This window comes from Equus asinus, chromosome 6 (genome assembly GCF_041296235.1).
Source record: "Equus asinus isolate D_3611 breed Donkey chromosome 6, EquAss-T2T_v2, whole genome shotgun sequence".
Lineage (NCBI taxonomy): Eukaryota > Metazoa > Chordata > Mammalia > Perissodactyla > Equidae > Equus > Equus asinus.
In genome coordinates, this window is record NC_091795.1 from 83,216,734 (window position 1) to 83,235,426 (window position 18,693).

At 54.3% G+C, this 18,693-nt stretch overlaps 1 protein-coding gene across 5 annotated transcripts in view; it reads right to left on the reverse strand.

Moving 5' to 3' along the window:
• Positions 1-18,693, reverse strand: part of KLHL29 (kelch like family member 29) — a 311,448-nt gene that overhangs the window by 20,801 nt on the left and 271,954 nt on the right. For all 5 annotated transcript variants that reach the window (XM_014866428.3, XM_014866429.3, XM_070512537.1 and 2 more), the window contains one exon: positions 2,397-2,535. In XM_014866428.3, the coding sequence (XP_014721914.2) occupies positions 2,397-2,535 (139 nt within the window). The remainder of the gene's footprint in view (positions 1-2,396; positions 2,536-18,693) is intronic.

Here is an 18,693-nt window from a genome sequence, read left to right on the forward strand (position 1 = left end):
ATCGCAGGGGCACCTCTGGACTCTGCTTCGGCTTTCCCTCCTCCGTGAGTGACCCTCCTGCAGCTGAAGACCCAGCTCTGTCTCCTCAGACCCCAGACCTCTCTGGGTTCAGATCCTCCATCCATTTGGCTGCCTCCTAGGCATCTCTAGTTGAATGTCCTTCAGGTTGCTAAAACTTGACAAGCCAAATGCTCAATTCATCATCTTCCCCCAGCTCTCCCTGGACGCTGGTCTGAGGACCTGCCTTCCTCTCTGTGACCTCACCCTTCTCATGTCCTGGTGCTTGTCCTTGAGAAGCCTTTCCAGGGCTGGCCTGCCCATCCCCTTAGCGTCACCCTGGGATGTCAGAGCTGGAAGGAAACCTGGATGTCATTTGAACCAACCTCCTGTTTTACAGATGAGAAAAGCCGAGGCCTGAGAGAGAAGATGTGACTTGCCTGGGGTCATAGGACAAGTGGCAGAGTCAGGTGTAGAACCCAGATCTCCTAGCTCCCAAGGGAGTACCCTCTCTCCTCCAGTGACTGCCTCTTAGCCCCAGCACTCCTTCTTTCCAGTTAGGGTCTCTGAGGCACATCCTACAGTTCTCCCATCGTCAGGTGGGAATCCTCTCCCCACTGCTCCTGATGGCCCCCCACACCCTCAAGACCAAGCCCAGGGCCTTAGCCCAGGCATCGGGGCCTGCCTGCCCATCCCGCCTCAGCTCACATCCATCTCTGGGAAGGCCATCTCCCCATCTCTACTGCTTATGACTGTCTCTGTCCCCAGTTTTTCATTCCAGGCAACCCATTCTTTCCCTGGAACATTCTAGAACATTCCTTGCATTCAAGGTAAGCTATCCCTTGCCTAGAATATTCTTCCTCCTTCTTTTTGGCCTGTCCAAGAAGGCTTCACTACTTTGGGTTCCCACCTAGCGGTATCCTCTTCTCTGTTGTGTGCAAGAGTCTGGCCTTACATACAAGGTCTCTGAAGACAGTCAAAGGGCTCCTGTGCTCCTCTTGCCCACATCTTTCTAGCCCAGGGCTGGGCCATTGCTCAGTACCAACCTGCCCCTGCATCCTGCTCCCTCTGTGCTCTCCAGCTGGTCTGGAGGAGGGCCCAAGGCCCTAGGATGCCACATCTGCAATCTAGCAGCCAGGTGCCAGTCACTGCCAGTTCCAGAATTTGCCAAGAGTGGCAGCACAAAGACCTCTCTTGGCCTGAAGAAGCCACTGGACGTGCCCCTTCACCCCAGAGCTCATCCCCCTACCCCTGTGCTGGGACAGAGAGAACCCAGGCACCGGGGACGGGGGGCGCGAGCTGTCCATGAGACTGAAGTCACAAAGAGCCTGCCCCTTCCTGCACGGCTGGGGTCAGCGTGGCTGGGCGGGGCACGCACGCCGGGCAGCTCAGCTCTAAGTGAAAGGACACGACGGATTGGAAAGGAGATGCCAGCCAGGGTGCCATCCTGAAACAAAACACAGTCACTCTGGGGTTAGTTGGCAAGTCCAAACACAGCATTGGGAAGCAAGCAGAGGTCCTGTCCTCCCACTCTGAGCACAGTCCCGGCTCAGCGTCCGCCCCGGAGAGGCTGCAAGGCAAAATGAGCAGCGGCATTAATCTGCTGATGGTGAGAGAAACAGGAGCGTTACCCTGGGCCGGCCCCCTCGGCTGCTCTCCCTCACTAAGGAGCTAGAAGGTGGCCCCTGACTTCTTTGCAAGGGTATGAAGCAGACAAATTAAAAAATCAACATAATGGAAAAAAAAAAAAAAAAAGATGCTCATGCACCATTAAGACTCATTCAGGGCGGAGGGCAGACGGGGTGGGGAGCAAAGGCTGAGAGAGACCGTGTTTAGGACACACCTGGTCTGTGCTCAGACAACGCTGGGTTAGGCTCAGTGTACAGGTCTCAAGACATGCAGCGTGAATGGGGCTTTGGCTACAAGTCTCTTCTCCCCGATTCAGGCTGGGGAAAAGTGTCCTCAAGGGGGATGTTCTGGTCGATGTGCTTTCCTGGCATTAAGTTCACCATCGACAGCAGTGACGATGGTGCTGGGGACCTCGTGCTGACCCCGTGGGCACAGTGTGCAATGGTCCCTTAAAGTGGAGTCTACAGTCCTCAATCTCAGGGAGGGCTTGTGAGCCACTGAGAACGCAGGATCCTTGGGGTGGGGTAGGGGTGTTGTCTACGGCTGACAGAGGCCCCTGGTGACCAGCAAAGCTGTGTGGGGCGGGCTGGGGCTGTGGCTGCTCTGAGGCTGTGTGTGAGAGGGCACTTGCGGGAGGAGGAGGAGAGATGGCTACTGGCTCTGTGACAGGGAGTCACGCTTCAGGAACCTGCAAGAGAGGGGAGGAGAAAAGCGACACAAAAGCGTCCTACAAAGGAACAGACCCGACCACAGCTGGAAGGAAGGCAAACCTTTGAATCAGGTCCTTGAAATACAAGCTGCAGGAAGCTAGAACATTTTGGTGGACTTCAAACTCTCTGCCTTCAACAACAATTTTCAGGTCTGTAAACGCTTTCGCTCTGCGCTGCTGGTTCAATTCCTTCAACATTTCTGCAGAACAGAGAAGACAGACAGGGCCAGGTTCCCATTAAGAGTTTTTTTTTTTTAATTAAATTTTTTTTCAAGAAGTAGAGAAATAGGAAAATACTTGATACTGTTTCTTGGCAAGACTGGCTCAACACTGACAGTCAAAAGAAGTCACAAACAGTGCGTAACAAGCAGCAACTGGGAGGGGCTACACAACCAAAGGAATAACAACTTTCCAAAGCAAAAAAACAAATGCGATAAAAAAAATCAAACCCAGAAATCGAAAGGTTGCGGGGAAGAGATCCCCATACTCCCGATTGGAAACATAGAGAATACATTATCACAGACAACTAAAAACCATCATATAGCTACGGAACAAGTTCTCCAAATGCCAATGAGTGCCGATGTATTGGATACCAAGTAAAGCATGGCATTGTGATGTAAGATGGGCTGGATATGGTCCAAAGGAATAAAAACCACAGAACCTGCAAAAACAGCGTCCCTTCTGTTAGACATTCACAGTCATGGCGTGGGGCGAGATTCTTGGGGAGGGGCCCTGAGAAAGGAGGGGTGGAGTGGGGCCTGGCAAGCACTTCCTCCATCTTACACATCGTCCTCCGTCCTCCGATGGTGGAAGCAAGCAAGGGAGGGATCTGTACCTCCCCACAGGCCTGGGTCATTCTCTCAAGACCCCCACCCTCACCTGGGGCATCAGCATGGGAGAGCCTACCTTGCAACCCCAGCAGGTCCCAGGAAATGGCCTCTGGGGCCCTCCCACTCTGATGCATACCTACCTTGTGGCCTGGTGTCTTGGCCACCTGGGGCTGGCACAGAGCATGTCCCAGGCTTTTGAGCTCTGAACCTGGGGATGTCAGAAGTTTCGTCAGACCCACCTCAAGGCTCAGAAGGGGGAAGGAGGAGAGCCTGCCAGTTACTCTGCTTAGTTTATACAAACTCTTTCATTTGCAAAAGTTAGGGCCTTCAGAGGACCAAGGCTCCCACCAGCCTTGCCCTGCCTGCCTGTCCCCTGGACTCCCTAGACAGAGCCTGCCCTTAGCATTGCTGGTAGCTGGACATCAGAGGCCCAGACCCTTGGACCAGATGACCTAGACGGTTGTTAGGCAGAGTTGTGTCCTTTAGCAGGTGAATGTGAGCGCCCCGCCCTCCAAGCCCCCCACCATCACCCCTGAGCCCTCTAGATCTATGTTGAACCCTGGCTAGTGTTCTAGAATTACCCTCCAGCGTGCACTGCTCCAGCCTGATCCTTCATCTCTGTCCACAAGAAGCCAGGATCGGCTGCCTGCCAAGCCGCCCTCCAGAGCCCAGCTCTGCCTCAGACACCTGGATGTTTGTGGACAAGCCCCTGCGCTCCCAGAGCCTCTGTTTCTACATTTGTAAACTGGCGATGGAGGCTCCTGTTCTAGTCCCAGAGTGTGATGACGATCAAACGCTCAGGCTCAGGGATGGGCAAGGGCTTGTGGGCTTTGAGGTCAGCCAGGCCCTTCTTTTCGAGGACACTCTGGGTTCCAGTTCTGGCTCTGGCTCCGCTGAAGACCAAGGAAGATGGTGAGAAGGGTGGTCCTGGAGAACACCCCACATCCGGGGACTGAGGTGTGCAGGCCTCCCTCTGGGAGCCACAGGCAATGCCAAATCACTGACCCCACTCAGCCCACATCAGGCTGAGCTGCGGTCGCAGCAGGGCATCTGCAGGACTGTGTGGGGGGTGCTGGCTGGGGCCTCCAGAAGGCCCCCCGCGGGTGCACTCAGAGCAAGGGAGACCAGCAGGGCACAAAGTGCCAGGTGGAAGGCCTAGAGGGCACGTGTGGGGCAGATGCAGAGAAACAAGGGCTGTGGGAGCCCGCTGGGGTGCGACGGGTGGGCAGGCGGAGCCAGATCTCAAGAGCTTTGTGAGGGAGCTCAGGCTTAATTCCGTGGGCACCAGGGAGCCCCCAGGGGTTCTGTGCAGGGGAGGGAAGAGGTGAGACTCGGATTTCAGACAAATCACTCTGGCCTCCACATTAGAGGCAGGCCCAGCAGAGACCGGCTGAGGCCAGAGGCCACATGGGAGTCAGGAAAGCACCTGAGGAGAACTGGGCCCCAGAGGCGGACCTGAGGGAGAACCTGAACTCTGCCTCCTCTCAGCTGTGTGACCTTGGGAACGTTAATTGATGTCCCCAAAGCCCCGGCTTCCTCCTCTGTTGAAGGTTTAAACAAGCTAGCCCCCGGTAGGCTGTTAGCCGTGCCTGGCTCGTGGTGAGCCCTCAGCTGGTAGGAGGCTCGATGTTACTGTTGGTGGTGGTGACCGCTCCAGAATCCAAGTGAGAACTGACAGAGGCCTGAACTACAACGGTCACAGGACAGAGAGACAAGCACTTAGGCTGTGGGTGCTCCGGCCCTCAGTGAGGGAGGGATGATGGAGCTGGAGGGAAGTGAGAGGACCACTGCTGGGTTTCTGGAGGGATGTCAGGAAGCGAGGGGATGATGAGTTTAGTTTTGGGGTTAGGGCTGGGGCCTGTGAGACACTCGGGGGCGAGGTGCAGGAGGGAGGTGGTGGGGACCTGCAGCATGAGCCCATGGCTGGGCGTGCACAGGACTCAGGGAGAGCCCGCAGGGTCGAGCTGGGTTAAGGCTGAACTGCTATGTCATACATCAGCTCCAAAAAGAGCCACCAGCTGAATTCATTCCCAAACCATGAGCCAGGGGGATGATGTCACCTTTTTGAGTAAAGTCGTGTGGGAGGAACAAGAGTTCTAGGCTGGAATTCCAAAGACCTGGGTCCTGGTTCTCCTTCCAGCTTTGCCACTAATTGGCCATGTGACCCTGGGCAAGCCGCCCAGCTCTCTGCGCTCAATTCCCTCTGCACCAAGGGCACCAGCTCTGTGGCCCCCTGGCTGTCACGCTGCAGCAGTGACGGATGCGGTCCCACATACATGCCTGCTGAGTTAACCACGCTCAGGGGGCCAGGGAAACACAGCAATGTACAAAATGCCACTCCTCTGGGCCCAAAGCATTCTGATTGTTTTGGAAGATTTTACTTCAACCAAGGTCCCAGCAATGATCATACCCCAGCCCTAGCCCCAGAGGCAATGCTTGCTGCCCTGGGAATTCTGGCTGGATCTGGGAGGTGCTTGGAGATCCAGGTCATCGTTGTAACTATAGGCGCTTTCTACTCTCACTTTCTGGAAATCTGGATTTACTAGCTGGGCAGGATTACTCAGTTTCAGAAGAATTTTTCAATTTATGAAAGTGATCACCAGGGGATTCCTTTTCACAGCAGGGCCCCAAGCGCATTCAAAGTATTGATCAGTCGGTGCATGCTTATGGCTGCCAGCTGAGTGCCCAGTCGGCGTGGCATTTCTGGAAGTCATGACCCAGGATCTATGGCAGGAAGCCAGCACAAGCTGCCCTCCTGCCCACCCCCTGTCTTGGCAAAGGACAATCCCTTAATGTCTGAGGGGCTTGGAGGATGGTGGGTCCCTGGGGCAGTCTTCCAAGCAGCGGTGCAGGTGCCCAGGTTACACACTCTGCAGGCCTCCAGGAAGAGCCTGGCCAGGCTGGGTCTCCATGCTGAACTCTGGCAGCACCTCAGCATAATGCAGAATTTGGCTGCTTTAGGCTTGTGGAGGAGGGGATGGCCTAGAGACCCTTTGGGCCTCTCCAGGGAGAGGTGCAGTGGGGCCTGGTGAATGACAGGTCTGCCAGCCTGAGCCTTGGCAGGGCTGGGCTCTGTCTGACCAAGTAGGAGCAAAGCCTTGCCCTCAGGGTCCCTCCCTGTTAGCTGGCATCAGGGAATTGTTTTCTGGTCTCTGAGCGGGATGCCCCACCTGTGCCTGTGTGACGCCACACCCTTGCCTCACCCATACAAGTGGCTGCCCTGTGCCCTTGAGTTTGTCCCTCAGTGGGGAGCTCCCCTCTGCTGACACCTGGCAGAAAGCACTTGCCCACCCATTCACCAGGCCACCTGCCTGACTCCTCTCCAACCCTCCCTGCACCAAGTGCCACCCCTTTACCGCCTAGAATCTCCGCATCCTTTCCCTTCTGGCCTCATTCACGTGGGTGCTCCATCCTTCTTCACTTGAGTCACTGCGGCAGCCTCAGAGGATGTCTCCCTGTTTCTGGCTGTCCCCTTCCAAGCCACTCCAAGTGGCAACCCAGCCATCATTCCTGCTTAACTAAACCCTTCCCGGCTGATGCCCCTCCCCCCACTGCCCAGCTCCTCCACCCCCCAGCTGGGCCCTTCAGTCCCCATGGAAGCCTCACCACACCCCAGGCCAGTTCCCCTTCAAGCCTTCACTCACCTCTCTGCCCCTCTGCCCTCATCTTTCTGCCTCTCTTCTTCTGGCTAATTACCACTTTATCTTGCAATCCCAGTTAAGGTGTTATTTTTGTCCCAGGCCTCTTTGCCTCTTTCCCTTCTTCCTCCCGCATCCCCCATAGCATCCCGTGCTTACTTCTTTAGAGCACACTACGTGCTGTAATTATTTATTTACATGCATATCTCCTGCACTAGACTCTGTTTTATTCATATTTTTATCTTCAATACTTAGCACAGGCCTGCCATGTAAATAGCTGATGTGGTAGATGGCAAAAATTCTTTGCAGCCCCTCTCATCAGGGGGAGGTCATCCCCCCCCACCCCTTGAACCTTGACTGGCCTGTGACTTACATTGGACCATAGAATGTGGTCAAAAGGACATAGTGTGAGTGTGAGTGTGAGCCACAGCCTCCGGAAGCTTCGCTTGCTTTTGCTCACTCTCTTGGGACCCTTGCCAGCACCACCATATGAACAAGCCTGGGCTGGTCTGTCAGTGGATGAGAGACCAGTAGGGCAGAGATGAGCCATCCAGATGAGCCATTTACACCAGCCAGCCCCCGCCAATATCAGCTGAGCCTGACCCAGATCAGTGGAGCCGAACCCAAATTGCAAACCAGAATCATAATCTAAATAAGTGGTTCTTGTTTTAAGCCACTAAACCTTAGAATTGCTTGTTATGTAGCAAGAGCCAACTGGTTTAGAAGGCATGAATAAATGATGGACTCAAGTGCTCAGAGAACTTTCTTTGTGTCAGTTTCTCCTGTGCTGGTTCCATTTGAAGTTAATTCTTTTTGTCTTTTAATTGTGGTAAAATTTACCATCTTAACCATTTTTAAGCGCTCAGTAGTGTTAAGCACATTTACAGTGTTGTGTAATCAATCTCCAGAACTCTTCATCTTGCGAAACTGAAACTCTATACCCATTAAACAACAACTTCCCATTCCTCTCTCCTCCCCCAGCTCCTGGCAACCACCATTCTACTTTCTGCCTCTATGAATTTGATGACTCTAGGTATCATATAAGTGCGATCATACTATTTGTCTTTTTGTGGCTGGCTTATTTAACTTAGCGTGATGTCCTCAAGGTTCATCCATGTTGTAGCATGTGTCAGAATTTCCCTCCTTTTTAAGGCTGACTATTAGCCCATTGCATGTATGTACCCCATTTGGTTTATCCATTCCTTCGTCAATGGACACTTGGGTTGCTTCTGCTTTTTTGGCTGTTGTGAATAGTGCTGCAATGAGACTAACTGTTAACACCCACTTATGGACATCTTTAAATACCGCCTCAGACTCCATTGTATGCGGTCAGGGTAACCTGGCTTTGTGGACCCAGCAGCAAACGGCATCAGAGGGAAAGGGGACACTAGAGCGGACTGCCTGGGGCTGGAGGATTTGTTTAGAGGAGAGTGAGGCCACAAACAGAACCAAGACTGGAGATGAAGTTGCAGCCAAACTTCTGCATATTTTTCACCAAACGACACAAGTTATTTGTCAGAGACTAATGGGCTCGTTCCAGCTGGACTAGAAGGGCTGTCTGAGGAGGTAATAAAGAGGAAGCGATGTCAAATATTAAAAGGCAACGAATTTCAGTGGCTTTGCAGCAGAGAAGTCCATTAAATCAGAGCCCTGAGAAAGGTTGTGCAGCCAAATAATTTTTTTCAGAGCTCAAGTAGGAACCCAGCTAAGTGATAAATGCTCCCGATTCCATTGGTATTTATGACACATATTTGATAAAGGACCGGAAAAAATTATAAACTCAGAGCAGTTGTGAAATATACTGAGAAAGCCCAGCGAAGACTGTGTCATGCACGCCCAGAGGATAATTCATCTGGGAGCGGAGGAGCCCGACGTGTGTAGACACCGTGGGGACAAACGGTGGCTTTACATGAGCAGAGTCTCCTGCAGCTGCTATTCGGCTGGGCCACAGCAGTCAGGGAGCCCTCCGAGCAGATGGGCTCCCAAGGTGAATGCTGCCCTTCCTTCTCCTTCACTCCCTAACTACCCAGAGATACACATCTCTCCCCTTCTCCTTTTCCAAAGAAGAACTGGGCGCAGAATTGCCCTTGAGGGCCAGCTGGGCTCCAGCTTCCAGGTAAGACCGAGTCAAGCCACCTGTGGACCACACATCCAGCCTAAGTCAGGGGGGCGGGGCCTCTACTGGGAAGTCAGCCCAGCCCCAGCCCCACAGCCCCACGCCCAGGCAACAGGGTCCTGTAGACAAGGAAGCGTGAAAGACTCTGACCTCTTGTCTGACTTAGAGTTTTAGTGAGGAAACCTTCTGGTATGTTGTACAAATGGAAATTCCTGCCATTTATCTGAAAGGGAACAAAAGCCCTAAGAACAGCCATCACCTCTCATCAGCCTGCTTTTTCTAAGTTGTCCAACACTGAGTGGCAAGACCTATTTCTTAAGCTGTGGGAATTTGGCACCAAAGGGCTGTGCACTCGTGGATGCTCAATATGCATTTGCTGAGCAGAACCACAGATTACCTTCCAGTCAGAACATTCTCTTGCTCTCTAAGATGATATAAGAGTCATTTAAATTTTTCTCCCTAAAAAACTTTGAAACCCTCATAAAACAAACAGAAACATCCCCTTCTCTTCCCCTGGGTTTGTGCCCCTGTCTCTTCATTCCAAGGATTGATTAGAGGCAGCTGCCAGCCTGGGCCTGGGGACAGCATGCTTGGGAGACCGAGATCAAGCCACAGAATCACGATGCCTCCCCTGTGACCTTGAGTAAGGGCGCTTTCCTCATCTGGAGGCCCACTCAGTCAAGGAATGCCTGATCCCTTGTTCCCAACCCCCTCATCACTGGCTCTCAGAGGCTTCTCTGATCTGTTCTTACATTTGTTCATAGCTTCCTCTTCTATTCATGTCCCCATATACCCCTCAACCCTCTCTCTAAGTCATGCCCGTTATGTCTTGTTCCTTTACTTTGGTTGTTTCTCATTCTGCCTCTTTGGCCAAGTCTTTCCACACTTGTTTCTTAGGGTCCCATCCATCCCTTAGGCCTCAGCTTAACTCCATCCTATAAGAATTCTTACTGAGGCCCCCTGGTCACAGACCTCTCCTGTGGTCCCAGGAGACTTTCTTGGTGCTTCAATCGCAGCAGAGATCCCTGGTTGCCTAATTCCAGAGGAATGTCTGTCAGTCTGTCTCCTTTCCAGGCTGTGATCTCCTGGAGGGATTGTTTCTCTGGCCCCTTGTGCTGCTGGCACCGTGTTTTGCACAAAAATTCCTTTCTGATTGGAATTCAGGGTGGGTTATAGACCAGAGGCACACATGTTCTCGGTGGTAAAAATAGCTTCCCCAAAACATGGTCCAACAGAACTATTTGAAATGTCATTGTTGTGGAATCAGAGAGGAAAAATGCAAAAATCAAGCCCCCTCTAGCTTCAGGAGATGTCAGTATTAATAACAACTGTAATGATCCCACAATTTGTATGGCAATCTATGGCTGCTAAAGCATGGTTATGTTCACTGTCCACGTCCTCCTTGGGGAGGGATTTATCTATTCTATTCAGCTCCAATGCCTTTGAAGAGCCCTGAATGGCCCTCCTGGGAAAGACTGACCACCCTAACAGCTCTACTGAGCAGCCTGGAGCCCTCTGGGCAACTCTACAGAACAGGGGCCTTCACATGCAGTGGCCAGAGAGAGGCAGCCCTCTCAACTCTCCAGGTTCCCAGATGCCCGAATGGTAAGTTCTGTCCCTACACAAGCAGGTAATGGGTCACCTCCATTGACAGCTCTTGTCTTGTGGCCTCAGAGTAGACATCAAAGGGAATGGCCTTTTGTTTGTGGAGAGATGGGGGAGGGCAGAGGGCAGAGTGTTAGGACCCCAGCACCAGTCCAAGGAACCTGGCCAGAGCTGGGCTCTGAAGACTTGGGGGGAGAATCCACTTCCAGGTTCATTCTGGTTACAAGTGGCAGAATTAAGTTCCATGCACTTGTAGGACTGAAGTCACAGGATGGTCACTGTTGAGGTTGAGGCAGACCCTTGGCTGAGTAGGGGAGGCTACTGGGCAAGCCTTGAGGCTGCAGTTGAAGAGAAGTGCCCTGGTTAGGTCGACATGAGCAGTTTCTAGTCCTTTCTGCCCCCAGTAAAGAAGCTTCCACCTGGCTCCTTCCCCTGATTCAAGGATGGAGGCTGAGGGGGTGATGGGAATGCTCAGAGCAGGAGAGGATGAAGATGTCGTGGGGGGTCAGAGCTAGAGACTTTGGGAGAAGGCCATAGCTTAGGAAAGCTGAGTGAGAAATGAGGTCAAGACCAATGTGCAGAGAGCTCTGCAGAGAGCTGGACTCTAGGGGGACATGCTGGAGTCGGAGAGGGCCAATGTGCAATGAATTAATCATCCAGGTGAGTCAAGTCAGAACCCTGAAGAGCTCTGTGGGGACCAGATGCCTGAAGATGGGGTTCACAGGGGCCAAGTGGGAAGCCAAAGCAGATGGGCTGGGAGCAGCCAGGGGATCAGGGGTTTTGTAGAGAAGGTGGCTCTACAGATCCTCTGTGAGGTGGAAGCCCCCTCCAGGGGCTAGAACTTGGCACCAGTGAGGCAGATGCCCTGAGGGGCCTTGGTCCTCAGGATGGGGGGGAGGGGGAGGATGAGACTGGTGTCTGGCACCAAGGAAGGAGTTCAATCTGATGTCTGAGGTGAGGGTAGGGAGCTCGCTCCTCCCTCTGTGCTCTCATAATGCTCTGTGCCTCTGTGAAACTGGGTTCTGCCTATAGCATATTTAGGGACACTGCTTCTTTTCCATTGGAGTGTAGAAAAGGTGGGGGTGGTTCTTGGCTAGAGGGACTAGAGTCAAGAGCCCACGACAGATTGTTGGGGCCAAGTGAGTGAGCCACGTTCAGCACCTTGGAGAGCTCTGAGCGCCCAGGGGTCAGGGCAGAAAGCAGAGAGGGCTCTAGAGAGGTTAGGGGGTGCCCTGGAGCAGGCGACTGAGCCCAAAGCTGAATGAGGCTGAGGCGTGGACATCCCCTTTCAGAGGCAGACTCTGGGAACTTCAGACATTAGTGTCTGTTGGCCTACTTGTTTATTCATTAAACAGATGTTTGTCTCCTGTGTGCTGGGCACTGGGTGGGGTCCCCGGGACATATGTGAATGGACATGTTTGCAGACCTGAGGAGCCCACAGCTTAAGAGGGGACACACTAAATAACTGTGACGTCGAGTGAGAAGAGTTTTGGTGGGGCAAGCTTCGGGCAGGACGCGCAGAGGAGGGACCGCCAGCTGTCGGTGGAGCACAGGGAGACTTCTGTGGGCTGTGGTGGGGGGATGGATAAGGAAACAGTGGAAAGATAAGCAGGAGCTCACCAGCTGGGCCGAGGGGCAAAGTGTGAACCACATGGATATGTATGTGTGTGTGTGAGTGTGGAGTGTGTGTAAGTTTGTGGGCACAAGCATACGGCATGTGTGAGTGTGTGATGTGTGTATGAGCACGGATGAATGCATGTATGTATGTGTACAAACATCTGTGTGTGTAGGTGTGTATTTGAGCATGTGGTGTGAGAGCACCATATTGGCCATATTGGATGTGAAAGAAATAAACCCACCCGTGGTCTTTATCTCTCAGGAGACTGGGGGCCCATGGTGGATTTTATAAGAGAGGGTGAGAGAGTCAGATTTGTCTTTTACACTCAAAAAGGCTGCTCAGAATCAACCTTGAGCAGTGTCACCCCGCATATACAGGTTGATCCCCCTCACACTACACTTCTTCACACACCATCAGGCACTCCCTTCTTCTAGACTGCCCCTCTGCTATTCCAACCCATTCGGATGCCCCTCCTCTGAATTTCCCAGGTACACAGTCAACCAGCCCATTTGTCAGGTGCCTTCAAGGTGTTGGGCACTGGGCTGAGAGCTGGGGTGGGGGTGGGAGCTGCAGAGGAGAGGGGACAATAGATGAGCAAGACAGTCCCCTCCCCAAGGGATGGTGCAGTTCAGTGGGGACACAAGGTGCCCACAGTGAGAAACTGGACAAGAGCTACATAAACAGCCAGTGGTGGTGTTAAAGGCCTTCTAAGGAGGGAGAGATGGGTGGCCAGGGAGGGAGGGGCTGGGGTGGGATGACCAGGAAATGCAAGGGGTGCAGGGGAATGGCTAGCTATATCATCAGTGGAGAACCAAATGCACGTGAGCAGGGATATTATTCTTAATATACTAGCTCATAGCCTCATATACACTTACTGAGGACCTACTATGTGCCAGGCCATGGACTATGAATATGAAACCAGTTTCCATCTTCAAGGAGCTCACAGTCAGATGGGGAGGGAGACGCCGCAGTGGACATAAGTCAGTTTGGTTGCTTGGCATTGGAATCCCCTTTCTATTGGCAAGAACTCCAAGATGGATAGGGAACTGGGCCCTGTCACTGTGGGAGTGGAGCAGAGGTGGCTTGCTGGCAGTTGGCCTGTAGCCTTGAGACCTGGGCTCAGCTGGTCTGATGCTCGTGCCCTGGACTTTGAAGTTCCAGGGAGGGGTGCAGGGCCAGCTGGCAATGACTACGGTGGCTACAGTGAACTGGCTGATTGCTCAGTGGCACTTGAGCACCCGGGGAAGACAATGCCAGTGTAGGGTCCCAAGCAGACTGTCCTGTGGCGGATCTGCCTGCACTGCCTCTGTTCCTGCTCCAATTCCCAGCCCAATTCTCAGCCTCAGATAAATACCTGTTCTGCTTGCCTCTGTCTGCGGTTGGCATCCCAGGACCCTGAGTGGTAGAGACACACGAATGCATCTGTGTTACACTGTGTTATATGCAGCATGGTAAAAACTACTCGCAGCAAGCCTGCCCAGGGTGCTGGGGAGCATGGAGTGCAGGTGGATGAGGGAAGGCCCCTGGGGCTGGGGGACTTGGCTTGGTCTTGGGAGGTGACTTGTTAAAGTAGACAGGAGGGCATTTTTGTTAGCGGTCTGCCTGTGCACAGGCCTGGAGTCACGCATTAGACCACTGCAGGGGCAGTGGGCAGTGGAGTAGAGCTGGAGTGAGGGGGTGGGGGTGGCAGGACTGAGGCTGGAGTGTAGGCAAGGGTCCCCATGACATGCATGATAAGCTGTGTTAGGAACCTATAGATTGCAGCCTGGGAGGAAAATATAGAAAAGTCACCCAGGTTGCCTGGGGTACAGAGGGGTGGGACAGATGGAGGGCAAATGTCTGGAGACAGTGAGACCCTGCCCCTAGGGGCTGCCGCTGTTAGGCAGGTAAGTGGTGAGGACAAGGCCTGGCCTAGAGCCTGGAGGATGGTGGAAGGGGCTCTGAGCTCTGATAGGGAAGCTGAACCACAGGACTTCGAGAGTCCACATAGGGCTGGGGGTGAGTGGAGGATTTTCTGAGCACCATCCCAGACTTCGGTGACCTAGCGTCACCCACCTCTGGGCTGGGCCTGGGGCATGGCATTCAGAAACCAGGCATGGTTGCTGCCTCTCTTCTCTTCAGCATTGCTGGATGTGCTCCTCAAACAGATGGAGCCTTGCCTCTTAGGCTGTGAGTACAGGGCCCTCCTGTGATGAGGGGCCACCAGCCTGCACTCCGTCCTTGGCTCTGCTACCATTCCACAGTTTTCTATTTTACCATTCGTTAGTTTAGGAGCAAGACGTCCGATTTCCAAACACACATGAGAACCTATAGCTGGTCCCTGCCAGAGAATTTGAATAAAGATGTAGGCTGAGTGGAGCAGTACTGTGCGTGCCCCCAGATAGGCATAAACTCTAGACATCTTCACCCGGAAGACAGAGCTCTCCACTAAGGCTGATGGGGAGCTGACGGCAGCCACCACACCCTCCAACACAGCCCAGCCCCCAGGCGGCAAAGACAGGGCTGCAGATGCAGAGCCTGAAAATGCACCATCATGCACGTCTGGTTTCTTCATCTGGGACAAAAGCGGGGCGTGCTCACAAGCCCCCATTCCTGGCCTGCGGGCAGCTCGGGGCAAGGGAGGCCCATAGGGAACCCTGCTTCCCTCCTTCGCTGCCCTGGATTCCAGAGGGGCTGGGCTGTTCAGGCTCGACTGGCCACCGTGATCATCCCCTGTCCTCTTTCCACCCAGAGGCCCTGGCTGATCTGCCTCCCACCCTGGGTCCTGGGAAGCCTGGTGAGACAGCTGTGTGGGTATGAGAAGGGGCTGGCTGGGGAAGAGGCCAAGTGAGGGGTCCCAGGGCTCTGTACCCAACCCTGCAGACCCAAGAGGAGGGCGTGCTTTGGAAATAGAAGAGCAAAGACCCAGATAGGAAATGATATTTCAAATAAGAGACGAAGAGCCCAACAAGCAGACACAACCCCAAAGCCTAAATTCTCCTGTGTGGGGGAGGAGGTGGGGACAGGCAGGAGAGCGATACAAGGAGGGGGAAACATGGCCCCCTCCCTCCCACCTGCTTTAGCAAAAGCCAGTATTTCCCAAGAATTCTGAGAGCCACGGTGCCAGCAAATAAATCAATAGTTTTAAAGGATTTGCAAGAATTAGTGAACCGGAGCTGGGAGTACAATCGGTTCAGTTACCCAGGTAAAGAGAGAAATGAATCGGAAACCCCAGACGCCAGGGGCTAATGGCAGCTCAGAGCAGCACGAACCACATCACAGGAGAAGAGAACGTGCAGCCCGAGAGGACTTGGGGTGAGGAGCGACCCGCCGTGTGTGTCCCTGCGTGCATTTGTGGGGGCTGGGGACCCCTCTCCGCCCACTTGTGCCCTCTACAGTCTCCAGGAGGAGGTGTCTCTCCGTGGCCATCTGCCCCTGGGTCTCCATCTGTGCCCACCTCTACAGCCCGGCCTGGCCCCGGTCAGGTCCGGGGCAATACATCACCCCCTGACATTTCAGGGGGAGGCAAAAGCCTGGGCGTCATTTCAGTTTTTCATGTTGCTAACAGTCTTTAATGACCATGCAAGTGATCCCTACAATCATTCCAGGAAATTAGAAAATAAGCAAAAAAGAAGAAAGTGGGATTGTCCACTCTCGCAATCAGGCACCAGCTGCAGGTTCTGGCAGAGTCAGAGGGTCAGGTTTGACTTAGAGTGCCTGGGCCAGCCCACGTGTCACACCCCAGGGGAAACCACAGTCACCAGGGAGGAGCCAACTCCTGGTCCTGCCTCAGGTGGGCCCACTCTCAGTGCCTCGTCTACCAGCCATGATGTCTTGCACATCTGCCTTGCCCATCACACTGGCTGGCAGGGTCCTGGGTGGGCACCAGCCTGTGGAGGAGGTACCCCAGGCCTGGCCCCAGGAGGCCCTGGAAGGGTCAACAGGGTGGGGTCTCCTGACATCCTCCCTTCCCATCCTCCTCCAACTCCACCTCCTGTCTGCCAGCTCAGGCCTCTCCCCGCCAATCCCTCCCTCCTTGGTATGTGATCTCTGCCTACTGAATTCTGTGTCTGGTGGGTAGAGATGCTGCCTTGCACTCCCTGAATTCCTAGAGCCAGGCGCAGCCTCTGGTACCCATGGGAATGGGTCCCGGGTGGCCCACAGATGCTGGGCTCCAAGTGATGACATAGGCATCCAAGACCCTGATGCAAGAAGGACAGGCCTGTTTGGGCACACGGGCCTGTGATCCTTGACCTTCTGGACTGATTTCCCCAACACAGGACCTTTCACACTGTTCCCATTATTTCAGCTAAGCTGCTGGCTTTAATGACACCCCTCTCCGCCTGGTCACTTCCCCACAGGTATTTAGCCTGACAGTCAGTTTTTCTTGAGAAGCTGAACCTATTAGACTCTATAATAAAGCCAGAGTACTGTTTTCACAAGCTCTCATTGGAAGTAATTACCCATGGGGAGCTGTCCTGCACGGGTGGGGCCCGGCCTGTGTCTCGGCTGCAGCCCTGGGTTCTAGGGACCCTCTGCTCTGGGCAGGCTGGACAGGAAGGTGGGGGCTGGTACCCCGGCACCCACCACTGTGCTCAGAGGCTGAATGAGGGTGGCAGACACAATAGCTGAGAAACTGAGCCCTACCCTTTGCCCCCACAGGCTGTGTCCAGCATGGGCCACCCGACATGAATGGAGCACTGCTGTGTGCAGCGGGGGAGGCGACTGAAGTGACCCCACCATCTGGCTTTCTTGGCACGATGTGCAGTTAGACACTCACTGGGTGGTGATGACCGTGGAGGGACGTGAAGAGTGTGGTGAGAACGCAGAGGGACAGCTCCCAGGCTGCTCTTTGCACAGGCCGTTCCCTTCGTCTGGAATACCCTCCCCTTCCTCATCCAGAAAAGGCCCACCCATCCTGTAAGACCAGGTTCAAATGCCACCCTCTGGTCCCCCTGCGCTGGGCTCGCTACTCTGGCATGGTTACTTCCTCACCTGTCAGGCCCTTGGGCTGTGGGTTTCTCCAGGGCAGGACGCCCAGCAAGGAGCACCAGGGGGGTGCAGGAAAGGGTTTGCTGACTGAGTGAGTGGCTTTGACCAAAAGGGAAAAGAAAGCAGAGTCCCTTTGGGACTTAGGGGTGTTGAGACACTGGGGCCTGGCCACGTGGGAGGTTCCTGACCAGCTGGGTCTGCAGCCCCTGTGAAGACACAGAGTCTGACAGAGAGTCCTCCTTAGCTCCAGCGACAGCCTCCAGCCCGGTGCTGGGCCTGACTCGGGAGCTGTCCCTGCCGCCTGTGGGCTGGCCTTCCTGCCCAGCTCTGCCTGGGTGGTGAATAATGGTGTCCATTTGGTGCCACAGCTCCTTTCAGGAATAGAAGCCATCCCCAGGCTCCCTTGAGCTTCTCCAACTCTACTGCAGTAGCCCAGGCTGGCTCCCTCTTGGGGTGAGTGTTGCCTCTGGTGTGTGGAGGTGAGGGGTCCTCAATGGGATGGTAGGGTCTGCGTGGATAGCTATGGCCCCGACCCTAGGGGGCTGCAACCAGACCCTGGAGCAGACTGTGGAGAAGGCTTTCCCCAGTACAGGGGACCTGGGCTTGGGAGAGTCTGCAAAACAAGCCATGGGGCTCCCTGAGGCCACAGGAATGACCCCATATGTCCCAGCAAAGGTGGATCCAGGAGAGGAGTGGGCTGGGCCACCCTGGCTGCCATCAGAAGCTGTTCCCTCAGCTCCCATCTGCTCCCTCTGCCTCCTGGAGGTTCTGGAACCAGCACTTCCTTCCTTGACCTCTGTAGGCCAAGGTCTGGCTGTGCCTGTCTCCTGTTAGCATGACCTGTATCCATGCCCTGAGCAGCACTGATTAACGTGGTACATATGAACGGCAGGAGGAGACAGGAGCTTTCCATTTCTCTGGTAGGGGCTGGGGAGGGAACATAATGGACTTTGATCACTGCTCAGAAAAGCTCGCAAAAGCAGAGCCTGGATCTGACTGGTCTCTGTACCCCAGTGCCTGGCATAGCTTCTGGCCTGAACAGGTCTCAGGTAAGGTTTGAATGAGTGATAGAGGGAATGAATGAGTGCTTGCTGGACTGGAGAAGGTGTGGAACAGGAAGCACTGAGCTGGGTGTTGAAGGACAGGATTTGAGCTGACAGCTATGGAGGAAGGGCCGCCCCGAGAGTGCATGGCACAAGCAGAGGCATAGAAGCAGGAACGTGTACCGAGGGACCAGGGACTCTAGAGTCCGGGCCAGCGAGGTGGGTGGACAGGTGGAATGATGGCATCAAGCAGGGAGAGTGAGAGGCTGCAGAGGAACCCTGGGAAACAACCAGGGGGGTCGTTAGGCACTTCCAGCTCTCCAGCATCCTCTTCCCCCAGGCAGCACCCACGAGGAAGGAGAAAGCCTGCAAGCCCCAGCACTTGGCTCTCTCCCAGCCTGGAGAGAGGAGCAGAGGGAGACGGGAGGGCTGGGTGGGTTTGCTCCAGAACACATGGTCTCCCCCTCACAGGTACCCACTTCCTAGGCATCTGGGCAGTGATGGATCATCAGTCCGGAAGTGAGCTGGAAGGAGAAA